At 40.0% G+C, this 20,265-nt stretch overlaps 2 protein-coding genes across 5 annotated transcripts; one reads left to right on the top strand and one right to left on the bottom strand.

Annotated features, from left to right (window-relative positions):
• Positions 1–3,244: 3,244 nt before the first annotated feature.
• Positions 3,245–13,633, bottom strand: RB195_020056 (uncharacterized protein; the record flags this gene model as incomplete). 3 transcript variants are annotated; one of them, XM_064188188.1, is made up of 5 exons in its annotated part: positions 11,308–11,411; positions 11,565–11,664; positions 11,732–11,860; positions 13,294–13,392; positions 13,628–13,633. In XM_064188188.1, 5 exons carry the CDS (start codon positions 13,631–13,633, stop codon positions 11,308–11,310), a joined length of 438 nt encoding a protein of 145 aa, XP_064044068.1. The 3 variants fall into 3 exon arrangements, with proteins under 3 accessions (XP_064044070.1, XP_064044068.1, XP_064044069.1); XM_064188189.1 differs by lacking the exon at positions 11,732–11,860; XM_064188187.1 differs by lacking the exons at positions 11,732–11,860; positions 13,294–13,392; positions 13,628–13,633 and adding an exon at positions 3,245–3,345 and having other exon boundaries at positions 11,561–11,661.
• A 321-nt stretch (positions 13,634–13,954) lies between these two features.
• On the top strand, positions 13,955–19,516 carry RB195_020055 (uncharacterized protein; the record flags this gene model as incomplete). Of its 2 annotated transcripts, none has more annotated exons than XM_064188186.1 (9): positions 13,955–14,145; positions 15,236–15,298; positions 16,402–16,546; positions 16,600–16,825; positions 17,807–18,040; positions 18,095–18,142; positions 18,203–18,318; positions 18,411–18,519; positions 19,287–19,516. In XM_064188186.1, 9 exons carry the CDS (start codon positions 13,955–13,957, stop codon positions 19,514–19,516), a joined length of 1,362 nt encoding a protein of 453 aa, XP_064044066.1. The 2 variants fall into 2 exon arrangements, with proteins under 2 accessions (XP_064044066.1, XP_064044067.1); XM_064188185.1 differs by having other exon boundaries at positions 18,381–18,519.
• Between the last annotated feature and the right edge of the window lie 749 nt (positions 19,517–20,265).

Raw genomic sequence — 20,265 nt, 5'->3', positions numbered from 1 at the left:
GATGATAGAAGATTTCATAGCTCAGATCGCAAGCAAATTAACGAATCTAATCGTAACGCTTCTACATAAGACCCTAAAGGTCGAAATGGAAAGGAATAAATCCACCACCGTAACACTACCGGACAGACAAAGCATTTTTAACACTAGTTTAGACAAATATCCGAAATTAGCGATTTCGGTGCCTTCCATGATAGTCTATGATATTTTTCAACACCAGAACCTTTTCCATGCGCATAGTAAAGAAAAATCGAACATGAGCGCCACATGGAAGGAAATAGAGGCAAAAAAAAAACAAAAAGGTGTCTGGTTTACAGAAAAGTTGGTATGAGAATTCGGATATGTATAATTTTATGTATAATTTTGTATAATTTTGACTTGCATCTACAACCATTAACCGCGTGCATTAAGTGGAAACTATGTAACCTCTAAAAAAAAGTTGTACTGCTGTCTACACACTGGTCTATGTACTATATGTATAGTCTAGTCTACTATATGTTTCGCTCTAATAATAATTTGTAACGTCATGAAATTCCCGCCAAATAAATTCCTGAGCTTCTAGGATGAACTTCAAAGCTCATTTGGATTTCATGTTTATATATCTATATAAACATATATGTTTATACATTTGTGTAAACGTCTTCACAAAGTGCCTTTCGATCGAAATCTCGAGACCATCATTTACAACTTTGTGTGGTGCGTTTAAAAATATTGGAAAGAAAAATTCAGGGAAATATTTGAGGGATTCTATAGTAAATTGTAGACGGAACAATTCTTAAAAGAAATGGCGTTTCTTATATTACGGAACAAATAGAAGCCAAATTTTCCCTTTCCAATTACTGTTATGTCATTGATTTCGCGAAAGAAATTTTATTTATATTTACATTCAATAAGGACGTCTTCGGGAAGACATCGAAAATCCACTTCGAATTAGGTACGACTTAGAAGAAGTGTTAGTTTGATGCATGTTCTAATCTCCTAGTTGTCAAAACAGCTGGTCAGTAAAGCTTGGAAGTTGCCGCACAAAATAAATTTGTTTTTGTTTTTGCTTACATATGTACATTGCCCGAAGGGCTAAACCCTTCCTATGAACAGCATTATTATCCATCATCTTCGGATTATTTACGTCTTACTGTAATAGCTCTTACGTACATAGTGCTAGAATGTTCTAGCAAATGTCATGTAGACTTTATTGAGTGTTATTCTACCTTGACTTAATGTGAACGACGTTAATGAATATTGACTTGACGGTGATCTTCCAACCGCATATCACTTTCGTTAATGGATGCTGCGTAACAAATCTGCATCCAGAAGTGAAGATAAGCTCTCTCTTATCAATGGATACTGCTTCAAGATGACTTTATTGGAAGTGAAATATACGTGTATTCGTTGAAGTATATTTATTATTATGTATTTAACATTTATATATGCTAATATTCATTATTATTCATTTGTTTATTTAATTCGTTTTTTTTCTGTTCACTATTGTTGTTTATTTATTCGTATATTTCTTGGAATATATTTGATCTCTTCCACCGAAGAAATTTGCTCTGTTTTAATTAAAAGAGAGCAAATTTCTTCGATGCAGAGATTACCTAAATATATTTTGTTAGGGGATAGCATTCTATATGTTCCTTTATGAAATACATATTATTTATTATTATTAGAATCATTACTTATTATTTAGATGAATGCTTCGACGATTTAATTTACGGACTAGTATCCATGACAACAAGATAAAATTACGTCTTGCAATAATGAATTTCTTAGTTTCCGAATAAAAACACTTCCCATGTTTCTAGCTTTCCATTGCATGCAAACTAAAGCAATCGAAAATCTCCTGGGAAATCCGTTATATGTTGAAGGTATGTGGAGTCGAGTTCATTTCCTTTAAGATAAATATGGTCAATTATACGGGATCTTCTGGAACATATGGATGTCATTACAGTGACGATATCCGCGCAAATTTTTTTTTCGCGAGCCAGATGTGAGTAGGCTTAACTCGCCAGACTTCATAATCCATCCGAACATCCAACTCCAACTCCAAATAGTTCTTTTTCTATATTTTTCTATGCAAACAACACCCACTATGGTACCTGGAAACTGCTCAAAGACTAATGAGTTTGTGGCGAATTACTTATTGACAGCTGCTGTTGCTAGATGGGACCCGTAAACAAGGAGCAGAAATTAAGAACTAAATGAAAATGCTTAAAATATCGCATAGCTCCCTTTTGCATCTGAATCTCAATCTAAGGAACAAGTGAACAGTAAGTTTTATTTCCTCCCTCCTCTTGCATGTAAGATAGAGAAAATTGAATGAATTTGTAAATCTTTAGAAACTAGCTAAAATGTTGACAAACATTAAACTTTAATTAAATTAACGTCTTGCGTAATTTATAAGTAGCATTAGTACAACATAACAATTTCGTGCAAATCATTCTTTTCATTTTGCTACTTTTACATAATAAATTGACAATTTCAGTCGTTCCTCGGCTGCATATCTGGAATTAACTGTGCTAAGAAATGAGAAAGAGAGCACAATTTAACAAAACTACGATTTTTAACTCGTAGATTCCACTAGTCACCTCGCTGTTGGCCTTTCCCCCGAATACAACTCTAACGATTACGTTGCAACTCATTTCCGAGTATAAATGCATTCTTACGCATAGAAGCATTAATTATTCTAAGTGCATTACATTCGCATGCTTGTAGTATCCTCGTGACAAACCTTTACATGTACTCTTACCTTTTTTTGTAATTTTTTCTGTACGTGGTTACGGGAATCAGCTACTAATTAGCGAACTAAGAAGTTATGTCGGAAATGTTGTAGAACTCCTCTTTGTTAAAAACGAACTCTAATCACCGTGGGCAAGTTAGCCATTTTGAATGAACATTTCGTGTCAGGAATTCCTCATGCCCCTGGTTAAACACAGCATATCACGAAACCGAAGATACTGAGAACTCCCCATGATTAGATAGGAGTAGGGTTCTCACTACTAACCCAGAAAAAGACGTGTGAAACAGCCTTGTTGACTTCGTCCTGTGCTCCCTCGCACAATCGTGGAGCGTCTCGAATTGGCCTAGTTCTATTACCCGTAATGAGTTGAATGAAATCAGATACGGTATTACCCAGTGCTCTTTTATATGTCTTTTTTTCTCTTTTTCTGGATTTCTAGGTGGACGTGATGAAGCATCAAAATCAATCTCATCTCAAAAGCCATTTATTTGTGGAAAGCTCTGGACATCATCAATTTCGTGACATGCTGCCGTTAAGTCTGACATTGCTGTGCAAAATTGACCAGCCAGTGAAAACTTCTTGCTCTGCCCGTTGCACGCGAAATGATTCCGCTGAAATGGAGATAATTGGAGAGTGAACGAGTGAGTGTGCAGTGTTGAGTTATATACAGAGCGGCTAGCAGCAGCAGCAGCAAGCTAGCTAGCTATCCAGCTTTGCTTTTGCTCGCACTCGTATGGAGTGGAAATTGAAGGCGCAGTCAAGTGCCTATTAGCTAGCTGTCTGTGCCCGTTCCTCACTCACGTCACTAATTGGAAGATGTGGCACGCCACTGTGCATGCTTCTGCCGAGCCACATTATCGACCTACATCATTCTAACTATGGTAATCCAGCTAAAGTGTGTTTCTGTCATAATAAAAATATCTCCAGAAATAGTGTGGAAACACCGTGCTCAGCTAGCGCCTATAATGGATAAATATTTCCCTGTGTTTACTCAAGTATACTTAAGCTAGCACCTACCTACCTATTAGTTTTTGAAGAATTATAGGATCAGAAGAAAGAATATCTGTAATTATTCGTAATTCCTCCCACTTCAAAACTCCATGCGATGCGTATAGGAAAAATCTTGTCCGATGCTTGCCCGTTGGCTCATATTACACGACAGGGGGTTGAGAGCGTTCACTCTCCACTTCAGTGAACGTCGACAGCTTCAATTTCGTTAGGTACATAACGAGGAAACGTTCTCAGAACGATTTTGCACAATTTTGCTTTAATTGCTCTAAGCGACTTGTGGTGTCGTTTTTTTCGTCGCCCGCCGACAGAGATAAAAACTCCCAGAAATACAGCAAAAATCCGTAGTTTGCGCGAAACCTCACCGCATCTTCAAGGACATACGTTCACGAACAAAAACTTGTAAACTGCTATTACTGCTCATACCCTGTTATGTACCAATTTCCTCAATTTTTCTGATTCATGTTCTTTCATATCCTGTTGTCGTTGCCCTATTTTTATTCCATGAAAATATAAATACCTCCTCATCCATACAATGTTTACAGCGAAAGTCCGCGCGCGACAATACCCAAAAGCAGTATACAGCAACCGAGAATGTATTTTTGCTCATCCATCTCTCAGACAGAAATCCAAAGAACACTTCATACTATTTTGAACAACAAAAACCCTCATAATTATACCATACTCATTTTCTACTTTACTGATCACAAGCGGCGTTGATCATGAATATTTTTTTTTAAAAATAACGCGTTTCCAGTCTTTTGTTTCTATTAGAATATCGAAAAGACTGTTATTCGATTTCCTTTTTCTTTTTCTAAATTTTTTCCCTGGAGGCTACGAGAATTTTTTTAGTGCACTACATTTTCTTCCCAATAGGCCTAAGCTCCCTGTTTTGCGATCTTCATCGCCTTTTGTCTGTTCTCACTTTCTTCTCTTTACATTTTCTTCAGTAGATTCAAGTCAGACGTTTCTTGTCAGGCTAGTGCAAATCGGTATTCCATGTTCCACTTGACGGAGAAATGCATAGGAATCATATAACTACTCATAACCATATAAGGGAACCAATCTTGTCGTTCTCTGTTTCCCACCATCCAGTAGCCGTCCATATTTAATGCGAACAATCGTAGGCAGAACGATTAACGCTTCATAAATTCGAGCAGTTTATCCTCTGTCACTCTCAATCATTTCTGCACTCTCCTTTCTTTCTTTTTTTCTTTTCAAAATCTGTCGATCATTCATCCTCTGAAAGCTATGATTGATTCTCTGTTTTCTATTCCGTGCTTGCATTTATCGCAAAAAGAAAAAAAAACAAAAGGTGAACATCACATTAACAGCTTGTGGTCTTACGTAGAACATTACGAATAACAAATCTTGTTTCGCAATAATTAAAAAAAAAGCAGATAGCAGCTTAAAAATCTGTTTTCAACTACACACGCCGCCATAAATCCTTCGCCTGTCCTTTGAAGAAATTCGCGATTTAAAAAAGTTTTCTTTAATTTTAAACGGAATTTTTATGCGTATTCAAGTGGTAAGGATTTCAATAATGATGTATAAAAGAGGTGAAACATGAGGATTCTAGAGTTTATTACAGCTGACATGTCTGAACGGATAGAAGCGTAGAGATGCTAACTCAAAGAATTTGAACAAAAAATGACTGGATTCGGTTTTTTCAAAGAAAGTGTCTCCCGCTTTCACCGTAATGGCCATTTTTGACGCCAATCTATTCAATCACAAGTTCAAATGAAATGAAGCAAACTGTATCTTCAACGAATTTACCAAGCAGCCATCCAACAGTCCTTTTTTAAGAAGAGGGATGTCACTGCTGGTTGAAAAAGTTGGTGTGTAATAATTACCACGGTATATGTCCACGAGGACAATCGCGAACGTTTGCGCTGACTCTACGCCCTAATCCAAGCACTCCATTCACAGCAAGTCGCATCGGTCTAGGATCGCAACTGGCGACCGGTGAGACTATAAACATAGCAAGAACTACGCTTTCATTCTAGGAATAACATAGAATAGTATACGAACCAGAGTCCTAAACCTGCAAGCTTCGTTCTCTTCATCTTCTCTTTTGTCGTTCCCAGAATAATGTTTGAGTCTGGTTGCAGAATCTTAACTGCAATTCTACATGCCCATAAAATGGAAAAGAATCCATGCAAATATCCATCCAACTTGTAGTTGCTCCTGCACCGAAATCATAAATATTTGATGAAGTATGACGTGTGCAGCGAGTTCTTCTTTCAAATCTCCACGTATGCCGCAAACGTTTGATGATTCCTCGTAACTCTTGACTCAAACTCTTGGCCCAATTCTTGTCATCACGAGCAACTACGTTCCGTTGGTTGCTGCATCGGTACCGTTCCATCGATCGATGGCACTTCAACCTCGGCGCGTGCACCGATGTCGAAAGTTGAGCCGCGTCGCATTTGAGCGCGAAGCGGCAAATCGGACGAAAACCGAACCAGGAACTAAAAACAGATAAGGAGACCTACATTGAATGTCTTGGTTTTTCATGACACTTCCCTCCGTCCCAAAATGTTTTTCTTTCTCACCCTTTGGATTTTCAGTAATGTTAGCTATAGTTTATTACATACTAATCATGAAGATGGGGTGCTCTGACAGTCGATAGTTCGAGATTGCTCATCGCCACACATCCCCAAGGATCGTAAAATCGATACCACATTTTTCTGGGAGCAAAAAAAAAATAAACTTGACATATCGGCTGCAGCTGATCCCCGCAAGCCAATGTATAGGTCCCATGCGTGTTCATAAACTTCTGAGTTGGCGAATCCTAAAATTCAACGATGCCAAGCACTTTACCCGTAGTGGGGTTAAAACGACATGAAGCGTGGTGCAGTTGCGTAAGGAGCTGCAGTCGAAGCGGCGCGGTGGAGAACGCGGTTGAAATCGAGAAGGGACTGAAATGGGAAGAATTCTGCTAGCAAGGGTCCTCCATCGATCCCAACCGCTACGCTCAACCGCACCGCTTCGAGCGCAGCCACTTACGCAACTGCACAGTGCTTCGTATCGTCTCGGTCTTAATATCCTTCATACCTTAGTAGTAAATATTTTATGCATTTGTTCTCGTATTTTGACTTCTCCCAAGAATATCTCACATGAATATCTGGATCAATTGCCAGGTAAAATACTTTAAGCAGTGTTGCATACTTGACCGCTCGCGCATTTGTTGTTTTCACAGCGTTCTGTATCGCGCGCTCCTCAAGTCGCATTGTACTTTCTCGAGCGGAACAGCAGCTTGTTGGCTTTCTTGTTCACCCCATTAAGTGTACTCCTATCCAGTGTACAAAGATGAGTCAATAAATAAGTGCACTGCAGCTGCTGACATCATCTCACTAAGAAGCAAAACCTTATAATGACATTTATAGACAAAGACCTCCTTGCTTTCAATCCTCCTCCCTTGTAAAAGCTTATTCGGGTCCGGAGAAGAAAAAACGGCTCCGTCTGAGCTGCGATCCACACTCATATCATACGAATAATGCTGTCTACGGTGGAGAAACTTTGCATAAGTCAGTTATTGACTCACGGTTCCGATCTCTTCTCCTTCGACGCTCTTGTTTGGTTCACTCACTGAGACATAAAAGGGTTAAAGAGGCCATCGATTCATGTCGGACTAAGAACTGAAGGAAGTAGTGCGTGCCAGACTTCGTTACTCAGCTAGAAGCATTCTGTCCCCGTAACCCTAAAAACGTACGGAACAATGGCAGAGGAAAAAAGAAGGAAAACTGTCTGTTGGTAAACGATGCCAATGTAAGTTTACCATCTCTGTTGAAAAAGTTCCTGAAGCGGCATCGGAGACTACCTCTGATTCACCTCAGTGTATTGCCATTCTTGTCACGTCTTGTCCCTCTATGCTTTTTTCTAATATAATGTATCATTATTGTATTATTTTCTTACACTTAGAAACGAAACTTCTTCACAACCCTCTGAATCGGAATCGAATTTTCGAGACAAAAATAAAAAAGTTCATGAAATACAATAAAATGCTTAGGAATAGATGCAACCCGAGAGAACTAGAGACTTGCGTTCGTCGACAGAAACCGGTGTGTATTCTATCGAAGCTTATTTATGATAATTTAAATCCCTTTCCCATCGTCCACGCGGGGCTTTAGTAAGGGCATCCATCGTGTGTTAGTCACCGCGCACCCACTCCTCAAATATCGATGCGATACACACTCTTTCCTAGTACTACACTTTGTCAATAGTGAGCTCTACCTGAGGTAGTATAAGATTTCCTATAAGTAAATACAAGTTGTGTTCGAAAAAAAGCCCATTCTCTTCTCAGAAATTCATGACTAAAAAGCGATCTTACTACTCTTCATTGATATTATATTGTAAGAGGATTTCACATAAAAAGAATCCATCAATTAAGCACGACATAGAGCTTAAATAGACATAGATCTCTCTCCACTTTTTTATACGAACAACTGCTACATTCATAGAAATACGTCACATTTTCTGGAGTGGAGGTGCGGGAGAGCCACTTTCAGCAGACCGGCTCCCTCTTCTCGTTATTTCATGTCTCGGATCGTGGGAGCTAAGCCGGATTTGTTGATTCGGCTCTCCCTACCTGCTTTTTTTCCCATTCAGATCATGATCTTCTATAGAATGCTATGTGTTATTCGATAGTGATCTTTCTCCTATTCTCATCTAGAAATCTGGAAACTATAACAATTATCTGCTAGTTTTGACCTTTAAACCAGAAAAGTGTGAGTTTTTCATGCCCATCAATCTCATCTTTTGTATTTTCTCTCTAGTATGATATTGTAGGAAGCTCTTCTCGCAGCGGATAATACCGCACTTACATATTTGGCCCCATCGCTTTCACCTGAAATTTCCTCACAACATTCTCCGTTGATTGAAAACCAAGTTCAGATCCAGTGCACATTAACTGCAGATGCAAAGGATCATTCCAAAATGATAGATTGTCAAACCTTTCAAATAGTGCTGAGTTGGTTATCTTCGCAGACATCTGCAACGTCTAACGATTCCCACTAATAAATGAAAAATTTATCACTATTTTTTTCAGTATCACAGGCACGCGATATAGCGCTCAATTTGTTTCGTTATACTGCAGCGAAGCAATAATAGTTCACCTATTACGGGGAAAATGTATGAGACATGCATACATAATGGATATCTTCCTCTTCCCCTTCATCCAGCTGCAACACGCAACATTGGTCTCCTTTTTTCCATCTCTTCATCTTCCGTTCCACTGTTTTTTTTTACATTTCTGTCACTAATGAGCTTGAAAAGTACATGAGAAGGCTAATAACTCTGCTCTGAAACATTAGAGCTTTTCCACGTACTATGTAGTAAAGTGTGCGTCAAAGTAGGTTTTTCGTGTAGGCTTCCCGCTTATCTTGATGGATATATGTTCGCAGATTCAATTATAATTATGAGAAGAACTACTTTTAAAAAACAACGACATTTCCACTCAAAAAAAAATCGGTGCACGCTTTTTCTGGTCCTTTGTACATTGTGGACATATCTTTCTACCACAGCAAGACAGTTACAGTGCACAAGCTTTGCGTGACAATCTTCAGCTCTCATTCAAAGCAGAGCTACCGCCACTTCTCATGCCAGCTCGGTGAACACCATGCCCACTCTAGCTGTATAGTGATTAGAGACATTTACCAACCGGGACGCTGCACGAGAGAAACGATACTGCAGGAATAGGTGGATGGTATAGTAGGGTCATAAGGGCATGAACCTCGCTGCAGCTATGTAAGCTGCTGGAACCCGTACCACGTCAGATTCGTGGGGTGATGCCTTTAAGACAGAAGAGGCACCCTCGATAGCACCACTGATCGTTGCAGGTCACGATGGTCCCACCCCTACTCAAACCGCTACGCTTTCGGTGCAGTGACGTAAGCGGCTACGCTCCACCGCACCGGTTCGAGCACAGCCGCTTACGTCACTGCACTGAGCTTCATATCGTTCACTCTGACGTTTTGTTCGTTTTGACCCGCCTATAAGAAGGCATAAATGAGCATGTACTCACGCAACAGCGGGGGAAGAGAATAGGAGTATTCCAATTGAATCTCTCTTGTGATTGCCTTAATGTATTCAACGTAATTAAACACTCTTATTTATTCATAACGAGATTGTGAAGCCCATTGTTAAAAAAGAAAACAAACAGCAAATGATCACTGAGAAACATATAGACGCGTCATTCACTACTTTTGGCTTCAGGCAGGCCAATGACCTTCATATTTCGATGTTATCATGAGGAAGAAAGGCAGATTTTTCCTCGTATTTGATAAAACATTGGGTGGAAAGTCAGCACCTTTTGATGTTAGTGATTGAACAATTTCGCCAAAAAAAAACTTCCTATCTTCCACCTTCTCAAACGATTCAGCTTCCTTCAGCGAACTTACGACATAACAGCAGTATTTAATCATTAACTAATATTTTTTTGCTAATAACCTTCGAATCAGCTCCAAAAGCAGGGTATAACAAAGCTAATTACAGTCGGGATCTCACTTTGATTGGATAGACGGTTCCGTTCACGAATGTGTCTGCAAATCTCTCCAGTAAATGAGAATATGCCTTTATATGGAACCATCTATCCAACGATGCAACTTATTACAATTAATAGAACGGAGGCAATTGGCAACGCGTCTACGACTGTGGGCATAGAGAGCATCACACAAAGCTATTTCATACGCCTTTTCCTTGCTTACTAAAGAGAACTGACCATTATCCTGCTCATACTCGTGAACCCTTACCTCGTATCTATTTGTAGAAAGATCCCAACATTGCTGACTTGAACTTCTTTCTCGCGAGCACAGGGTTTTCCCCTCACCAATTTTTCAGACAAGTATCTCTTGAGTTTTTTATTCGTAGAATTGAAGCATTAAGAACTTTGGAGGTGTTTCTTTTAACAAATAAGTCCTTGTACTTGCATCACTTGCATTCAATAACATCAGCAGCCAACACTAATTACAAGATAAACAACTTTTCAAGTGGCTGATAATGTGCCTTTGAAGCTAAGATTTCTAAATTCCAATTTGACAGTGAGCCCCAACCACAGAAGATTTTGTTCTAAGCGCAGGCGGTAAATGTCCGTAAATGAGTGCTGGTAGTACTGGCACCACCACCTGTTTACAACGAATAAATGAGAGCACATATAACATCGCTAAAAGCTATTCTTATCTCGATCGTATACGTTTTATGATTTTCTCGTAGCCATCGTTCGGAACGAGATTGGTCGCCACAGTTGTCGTTGATCCCTGCTCAGTACCAAAGAAAACTGATCATGCTATTCTTTTTCACATTACAGGACATAGAAAACTACAATTTGTCGAAAATAGAATGTTTCCATGTTTTGGGACGTAAGACGTTTTTATAGGACTATAATTGTAATGCAGAATGCCGAGAGTCGGTTCTTAAGGTCTATGTGTGGGCTCTCGTTGATGTTTGTCTTAGACGGGCGACAGCAATCTGGGAGAAACTGCACACAGAGATGTACTATCAGGAACACGAAACACGGATACCTATGTCTGTATCCATACGTTTCCAGATTAAAACTTGGTCCATACCTATTGGTCCGAGTATCCAAACCAGATGGTTTTCTTTTGGCCCTTTGAACTTTGCTCGAACGCAACAAAATCGCACGGATCCTGCGTTGCAGCAATTTCCGTTACTGAAATAATTCCTGTTAGTGGCTTGGATTTCACTATCACTATTCTCTATATTCATGCTATTGTTTCACGCCGTTGTTGCATAGGGGAACGAATTATGTAGCAACTAGAGTCATAAAAATTGAATTCCAGTCATGATAAATTAATCAACCTACCTAAATTATTCAGAACAATAGGAAAAAGGTTTTCGTGACATCTAAAAGAAGTTTTTCCTTGCTCAGTCTGAGTACTTTTTTGTGTGAGTAACGTCATCTCCTGTAAAAATAAACATTAACAACCAATAAAACCAAAAATTTCAATCAAAAATGAAAATGAACTCTACCGCAATTGCGTTTTTTTTTTCAATTTTCCAAATTCCTATCTCTTCTGCCAGCGCATTTTTGAAAATTGAATTTTCCTCTGCAGCCAAAAGCAAACGATTCACATTTGAACAGCATGACACGTAGCTTGTCTTTAAAAAATTTTATTAAATAGAAACACTATTTGATTTAATCCCCAGTTCTTTTGTTAAATAAATACGTATAGCTCGTGGGAATCTATTAAACAGAATCTAAACGATGCTCTTGACAAAAATACACATTAGTAATTCCAAAGAAATCCTCAGAAATAGAGACCTGAGTTCATGAGTTTTCTTGATTCTCACTGCATCGAACATGATTTTTGTCACTTTCAATCCAGTTTGAAAAAAAAAAATATTTGATGCACTTCCATTTAAAAAAAAATCATCGTGTCAGTCCTCCATTTGAAGCTTTAAAAACGAGTATAATCCTGAGAATTGTTCACAGCCAACAATTTCTTGTTAGAAGTATAAGCAGAGAAAAGCAAACATTATGTCATAAACAAGCAACAAGAGAGCAAATCAAAACCAGTTGAAGTTTGCAGATCAATCATAGACCATTTGAATACGTTTAGATGACATATTCTTCACAGCGTCCTGACCACAGTAGCTCTTAAAATCTACGCCGCTAAATACAGATTCTTCTGGTGATTACAAGTTTTGAGAGTTGATAGAGTTGGGTCCGACATGAAGCACGGACCGTTGCGTGAGCGGCTGCGCTCGAAGCGACGCGGTGGAGCGTAGCGGTTGCGATCGTGTAAGGATACTCGCTACTCGCAGCCGCTTGCGCAACAGTCCGTGTTTAATGTCATTTGGACTCCATTGTATGTCAAGATCCGGCGTGTCGCGACACAATCTACAATACGAAATATGTGACATTGTGACAATCAAATTTAAAAAATTGTTAGAACTGAATTATTTTATTATATACATATAATCATTATTATTATTAAGTTATTATTGGAATTATTAGACAGTTGTGAGGTTGCTGGTAGTGGAAATACGCACAAGACAGAGAAAAATGGGTAAGAGGAGGGGGGAATGTGGTTGGGGAGGGACACTCAGGTGTTATTTCTGGAAGCTCTGTCTTACTTTTGTCGCAATCTTAGCCTATATGTCACAGTTCCTTCAAGACTAGGCTTAAGTTTTAGGGCGCCAACTAATTTAGTTATTCACATCCAGAAATGAAAACGTGGTTGAGTATCTCCCTCTCCCCTCCACCAACACCAACACAACACCAACCAACAAAAAGTAGAATGAGGAGAGTGTGAGGGTAAAAAATTTAGTTGGGAGCCACTCAGCAGCGCCTTTAGTTCTCGAAATAAATAGTTAAATCACTTGTGGATCTAAGGCCTAAATTAGTTTTTTTTTATTAGTCTTAGAGGATCTCTGACATGTAAGCTAATGTTGCTAAGAGAAAAAGTAAGATGGAGCCGTCCAGAAATAAAGTGAGTGCCCCAACTACATTTTCTCCGAGTGTGAAGATTCCGTGTACGGCTCAACCAAGTATAAACTAATTTCCACGTCATATTCGAAGGGAAACACACCTTTCGGTCTTCTAGAATGCTCAGCTCTAATTGCAGAGTGTTGTCTCCCACTTCCCGTGGTCGATTACGGACGATCGAGAAGTGGCTGATTTGCAGTAGCTGAAGAAAGGCACTTGTCCCACGTAGCCCTCCGAATGTAACATATGGCTGCAGCCTCACTTCGATTTTTCTGCTCTTTCACAATAAACGCCGAAACAAACGCCTTATTATTAATGTTGTGGTGTTCAAAACTCATCGTGTAGCGCGTCCGTGCTCAGCTTGTTTTCTTTGTGTCGTCCAAAGTTATTTCCACCAATCTGGCATGAAAAAATCATGTACTCAGTGAGTCCTCGACCAGCATACTGAAGATTTTATTCGTACTGGGGGCGTGACAAACTCTATCCCGGTTTTTCTCGGCTCATTCTGCGTTACTGGTAGCCATTGAGGACGCAGAAGCTTTAGCTACACTCCTCTAATATGAATGAAGTTCTTCGTATGAGTTGTTGAGAAAAATCCTAGTAGAGATTATACGCCATGGGCCGTCTACTCTCTCTCTCTCTCTCTGTTCGACATATTTCCTCACATCTTCATTTTTTTGCGTTTATTCCCAAGAAATCGTTTGTCGTATGCGATGAGAACTTCGTTTGCTTGTTTTTCATCACTATTTTCCAGCCGACAAATTATGGTCGATCGCTCAACAGACAAAGGTGCTTCAGCTGCTTCTAGCAGCTCAACCACAGCTTCCAAAAGCATATCTCATGCCTCGAAGAAAGATAATGAAGGAACGGAAACTTCAGCTAAAAAACCAAAAGAAATAGCAAAAATTTCATCGACATCTGCCGCTGGGAAAGAAGAAACATATCATGATTGCAGGTTGGATTAGTTTTGGTCCTTTTCCAACTATTGTTTGTCCATGTTCGATTGTCTTTGAATCTCGGCATGTTGAAACATAGTTTTTTATTGCTTTTCTTGAGCTGTAGCCAAGATTCGTATTGATCGTTAATAGTTATCGATGTTTAATAAAGACGATCAGTACCAATCTTGGCTACAGCTCAAGAAAATCAATTAAAAACTACTGTTTGCTCGTTCAACTTTTTTCATTTCTTTTCTCGCCGTGTCTCAAATTTACAACGTCGCGTTAATGGTCCTGCATTGTGTTCTTTAAGTTTTCCCTATTTTCGTTCAGAGAAAACAGCACATACACTTTTGTGAACTCAAGAAATTCCAGTGCTGCATTCAGAATGTGAAGTTCTTGTTCTTTCATCTTTCGAGCTTTTGCTTCTGTCTCATGTTTCTCCTTCCCCACTCTTTTTTTTTTCGATACTGTAGAAACGCGAGACAGCCAGTTCCACGAAAGACAAGTATAAAGGGGAACTCGGTACTTTGAGCTGTGGCCACCACGGCTCTCCTAGTTAGTCACGAAGACAAATGGATAGAAGTTAATGAACTACACACCCTCTTCGACTCGAATTTGGTTCCATCTTTCGGACCGCTTCATTTTGTTTTATTCCGTATGGCAAATCGCTGATGCACTCTGCCTTCCTTCTTCGTAAACATCAATGAAATAGTTTCGCGCAGTAGGAAAACTTTCTGTTTAAAATGTTAAAGTTGAAAAGGGTGGTACATCAGTTGTCAAAACTTGAGAAAATTACGTTTTCAATTTGCTCTTTGGTCTTGCATTTTGCTGCTGAAACTGTGACGAGCAGTCCTTGACTTCAATTTTGCAGTTTTGTATGTAAATTCGTCGACGCCTATCCCTATCAGTTGACCTCGAAGAGTGCGTTCAATTGGGTGGGTGCCATGGGCGAGCGAATTGTGTCAGATATAGTGTTTGCGTTGCGACAAACGCGTAGCGGTCACATGAATAAACCATAAAATGTAACATTTTATCTGAATATGAAACCTTCGAAGTTCCCCATGCATCAGTTACTTGACTGCTAATCACAGAAACATATGTTTGCAGGATTTATGTGAGCAACATCCCGTTCAGTTACCGAGATGTAGACCTCATCCAGATGTTTTCTCCGTGAGTTTCCCTTCTTTAAGTACCGTTGGATTTCAGGAAACTTTGCAAACCTTTTCCACGTATGTCTCTAGGAATGAGTAATCTTTCCCCCAACGGATTTATGTTAGGAATTAATTGGAGTTATGAATTCACATCTTGTTTTTCAATGGAAATTTTTCCACCTCTGATGAAGCTTTTTTTCCATGGTTATTAATTTGCAAGAACTGGTTTCTGACAGGAACGCTACGGAGCAACTTTTTTAGAGTGAGATTAGCGAATATAATCCAACAACCGGAACTAGAAACATTTTTTAAAAAGTCTGGGCAGTGCAGCTTTCATCCAAATTACAAGAATCTATGAGAGTCTTCTTTTTCAATTAGTTTTAACGGTTAGCACTCAATAAAATATTTAATCTCTGTGTTGCGTCAAGTTACTTGTTTGCAAGTCAAGTTGCCGAGCGTTTGCGGCGTCCTCGCCGCGCAATGCCCACTTGATGTTGCAATATTGCAATATCGTAGCGTCAAGTGAGTGTCTCGTAACGAAGACGCTACGGACGCTTGACAGAAAGACCAAGCACGGAGATCAGGTGTATACGACCCTGCTGTATCTGGATTCGGGGGCCTTACACACTTTTTTCTTGAGCTCACCGCTTTCCGATTTCGCGTGGCAGTGAACGCTAGGTACCGTTCACTGCCGTCCCACCAGTCAAATATTCACATTGTGTCCATAGTGAATATTTGAAATCTGTTGGAAGTCGAAGAGACTGCAGCCAGCGAGGAAACTGAGAATTTGCCGTTCGAGGTCCATTTCTGAGATATTAGATTTAAATAAGTGCTGTTATAGGTACTAAAAAATACATTTGATAAGAACAATGATATTTTAAGAGTGTCGAGCATCAAACAACATCCAGCAATAAAATGCCCCACTTTTATTGCTTTTCGCCGCTCGTTAGACCGAATGACCGAGCGTCTTAGCTACTTTGCTTCCTAAAGCTATGAAAAGCAAGCTGACAGAATCGGTCTCGCCGTCATTGGCTTAATTATGACGATTCTCTTGCTAACCAACTATGACATACTCTCAACGTCTTCAACCTGTAAATCCGAAAATGTTGTTTGAATTTTTAGGTTTGGCAAAGTATCCAATGCAGAAGTTGTTATGAATGAAAGAGGGTCCAAAGGATTTGGTTTTGTCACACTCGACAGCAAGGAAGCAAGTGAAGCAGCGCGTGCCGCTCTTCATGGTACAGTTATACAAGGCCGCGTCATCGAGGTAACCCGTTTTTCTCCTATTATCCGCCTCAGATCAGTACTCTTTTTTTTAAGGTCAAGAAAGCCACTGCTATGCGTCGACCTTCCTCTCAGAATCGTTCTGCACAAGCTCTTTTGCCGGGCCTCTTTATACCTCCCACGATGGCACGGTCGATTCCGCTGTCTCCGAGCATTGCTATGTTGAAGCAAGGCTTGCTCTCTCCTTCACCGGCTACATCCTACCTCAATTCGGATCAACTCACTGCCATATTAGCAGCACAAAACCAGATTGGACTACAACGTAAATACACCTTCACTTGTTTATGGGAATGTGAATACAAATAATGGATGCAAAGCCTACTATTAGTTTCTTGGGAGCCCTAGGCTTTATAATTCGAAATAGTGTATCGTAGCATGTTTGTCAGTTTGTTCCGGAAAATGTCCAATGTGAATACGGTAGCATTTAGGTAACCAATCATTATTGATGAATAAGTTGTTGGAGCGAATCTGAGCCTGTACGGATTTCAGGTGGAGTATTCGTATACGGGATAGTAGATTAAGGAGAGGAGGGAGGGGTGATTCCGTCCATTTCTTCCTAATTGACGTAAAAAATGGTCCGGAAGATACGGCTTCGGGCGTTCCGGCGCGCTATTTTCTACAATGAGTTCGACTGGAGCGCGCCAGCCGTGTGCACACGCCGCATCTTCCGGGCCGTTTTTTACGCCAATTAGCAAGAAATGGACGGAATCACCCACCTCTCCATAATCTACGGTCTCGTACACAAATACTCCACCTGAAATCCGTACCACCTCAGATTCGTGGGGTGATGCCTTTAACGCCCCACAAGGAAATGTTCTGTAGTGTTGTTCATACTAAAACACCACGATATCCCACTGAAGCGCTTCACATTGAAGAGTGAGTTCGCTTCCATTACTAGACGTAACCAGTCCCTTTACAGAAATCTCGGTCACATTCTTCCTGCCACAATCTGACGTTGTTATGCAGTTTTGGTAACAAATACATCACGCTATCCTGCTAAGGAAAATTTGAGCGGATTGCGGGAGATGCCATATTTTGCATCACACCTACCATAAGCTTCCAAAGTGTAGTCCTTAGACAAAGATAAAAAGCATGAGCAACGAAGTATGAAAAGCTCAGTTGAAAGTCTCTGTTATTTTATTGATTTTTTGACTTGGTTCTGGAGAACTGATCAGTAAGACATGGAGGTTTTTTTTCCACTGCCCTTGTTTGAAACTACGATAATACTACTTCATGTTTGCAGCGTTGATCAATCCGCTTGCTGCCAGAGATGGAGCACTGTCTTCAATGCTTATTCCTGGGCAGCTTCCTCTCCAACAAAACCCACTTCTGGCAGGAGCATTGCCAACGTTTCAATTGGGTGTCTCACCCGTGCCACTACAGCTGCTTTATACTCCGTATCCATCAGCTATCAGCTCCTCAGCGCCACAATTTGCTTCCGCAGCTCCGACTACAGTCTTTCCAGCCTCTGCTTCCGGTATAATTTCAATTAATCGCTTCGATTCTTTCCATGTTATCACTCCATTTTCAGTGGCTTACAAAATCCCGCAGAACTCAAATCAAATGATTCCCACTAACGGTTGGTAATCAAGTTCTCACCCTACTGATGCTGAATTCTTTAATTTACGTCGTATTACAGGAGCTTTCTCTGCAAACATGTTCAAGACGCAAATCCAACCTGCAACTTCTGTAGGATACTTAGATGTTCTCGGATCGTTAGGCATAGGAACTGGCATTATACCGCCAGGGAGAGCGGTACGAATATATGAATACTCCACCGTTCTGAGACCTTTTCGAGTGTCTAGAAAACGGTTTAGGCTCCTTTACGTATGCAGGAAAATCCTCAGGTACCAGCTCTTCGCTCTCTTGACCAGTCATGCGTGATCGACACATCGTTTCACGGAGAACCTCTGAAAGAAGGCCAATTTGGAGCTATTGGAAGAGCTGTACCATCTAGTACGTTTCTTGAGTTTGCTTGTAGTGAGAGAAATGAGTCTAATTTAAGTTCTAGCAGAACCATCATATCAACAATTTTTGTCCATAAACCATTTTCACTGCACAATTTCCAAACAACCAAAGATCATAATGAACGCATCGATTTAATGCATCACTTCTGCCACTATTTGATTTAGATGTTCCTTAGACCTTTTAGCTTCTTATTTTTGGAACTCGCTCTTATGACAGCATGTTTGGCTGCAAGGACCTAATGCTAACGGCTTTGGAGTTATTGCACATGTGAATTTGTTCTGCACAAACCCACAGGATGGCTTTCTATAGTAGCTTTGAAAGGAGAAGGACATTTCCTGCAGTTGAATGCATTGCTAGCTCACAAAAGTGTCACACAAAAGTTTCTAATTAAAGTATTCCGATAACCTTCCTCCTCATTTTGGACTTACTAAGACATCTGCATTAGTATGCAGCTCGAAATCATCTCCACTAATGATGGTCGACTTACAACTTTGAACTTCGCTATTGATTTGAATTCAATAAGTAAAGCCCGATATGAATGACTGAATAGTTCTTTTGTCAGCTTAATATACTAACTGAACACTGGTTTGTTCACGTGATGTTTACGTGATATTTCTATCTCTATTCGTAATTCCTTTTCTTGATTCGTAGCGAGTACTTTCAGTGCAAAATATTAGATTTTTTTAGAAGCAGGAAATGCCCTTTTTTCTTGGTGTTTTCTATCACCGCTGTTTTTTTAAACATTTTTTTCACAGCATCCATTAGCAACGGCACTCAAGTGAGTTCTGGAAGCTCTGAGTTTCCCCAACTGTCCTCTGTGCCTTTGGATGAACGCGGGTATGGATGCCTTACTGATTCTACTGACGGCACATCCTTCATTCCTCCTTATCGCCAGTTCGACGGCTCTGTCGATCGTAACGGTCGAAAACGTCAAAATACTATAGATGATTACTACCTCAGTAAAAAGCAAGCAAAATCGATGTGAACGCATTTTTCCTGTATTGTTCTTCTCTGCTACCATTAGCTTTGATGCACGAGCTTTGGTTGTTCTCGTTGGCATGTGCTTGATTCTCGTTCGTATAACTTACGTTGTTGTAATGTTTATAACAAAAAACCGAGCTAATCACAGGCAAACTTCACTATAGTTTCCAATTTGCTACTTTGAGATGATTTTGCATGCGATTTTTATTCCTCGGTTTTCCGAACCTTCTTCTTATTTCGAGTTAGTTTTGCATGTAAACTGGTCACATTGTCATGCATAGATTTGCTACAATAAAAACGTGTCAATTATAGAGTCTCCTATATTTAGCGATATTGCACTCTTTTCCTCCATTGGGTGGTTGCGATCGTATCGCCAAGAACGATAGTGTAAGTGCACTTCCAGGTAGTATTTTACGCCTTTTTGTCTTCATAGAGCACGAGTTCTCTGTAAATGAGCTAGAACTTAACCAGAGCGTCCGGATTTCTATCCTATTTCCTTTTGTCCTGTTACAACTGGTAACTTCACATCGTGGCTTGTGTGTGCACATTACAACGAATACGTCGCTTGATGTTTTTCTGATCTGTTTGTACGGTTTAGTGGCACATTTGGACTACAACTTCCAAACAACTGTTCTGTCCTTACCATCAATTTCTCCACAGCTACCGTAGTCGCCCTTACCACTTAATGCAATGCTAGCACAAACTACAGTAGTGTGGTTAGCGGTAATCAGTTTGTGGTGGTGATAATGATTG

Source organism: Necator americanus, chromosome II (assembly GCF_031761385.1).
Source record: "Necator americanus strain Aroian chromosome II, whole genome shotgun sequence".
NCBI lineage: Eukaryota > Metazoa > Nematoda > Chromadorea > Rhabditida > Ancylostomatidae > Necator > Necator americanus.
The sequence above is the reverse complement of the archived record's forward strand: the minus strand, read 5'-3'. Positions and strand labels throughout refer to the sequence as shown.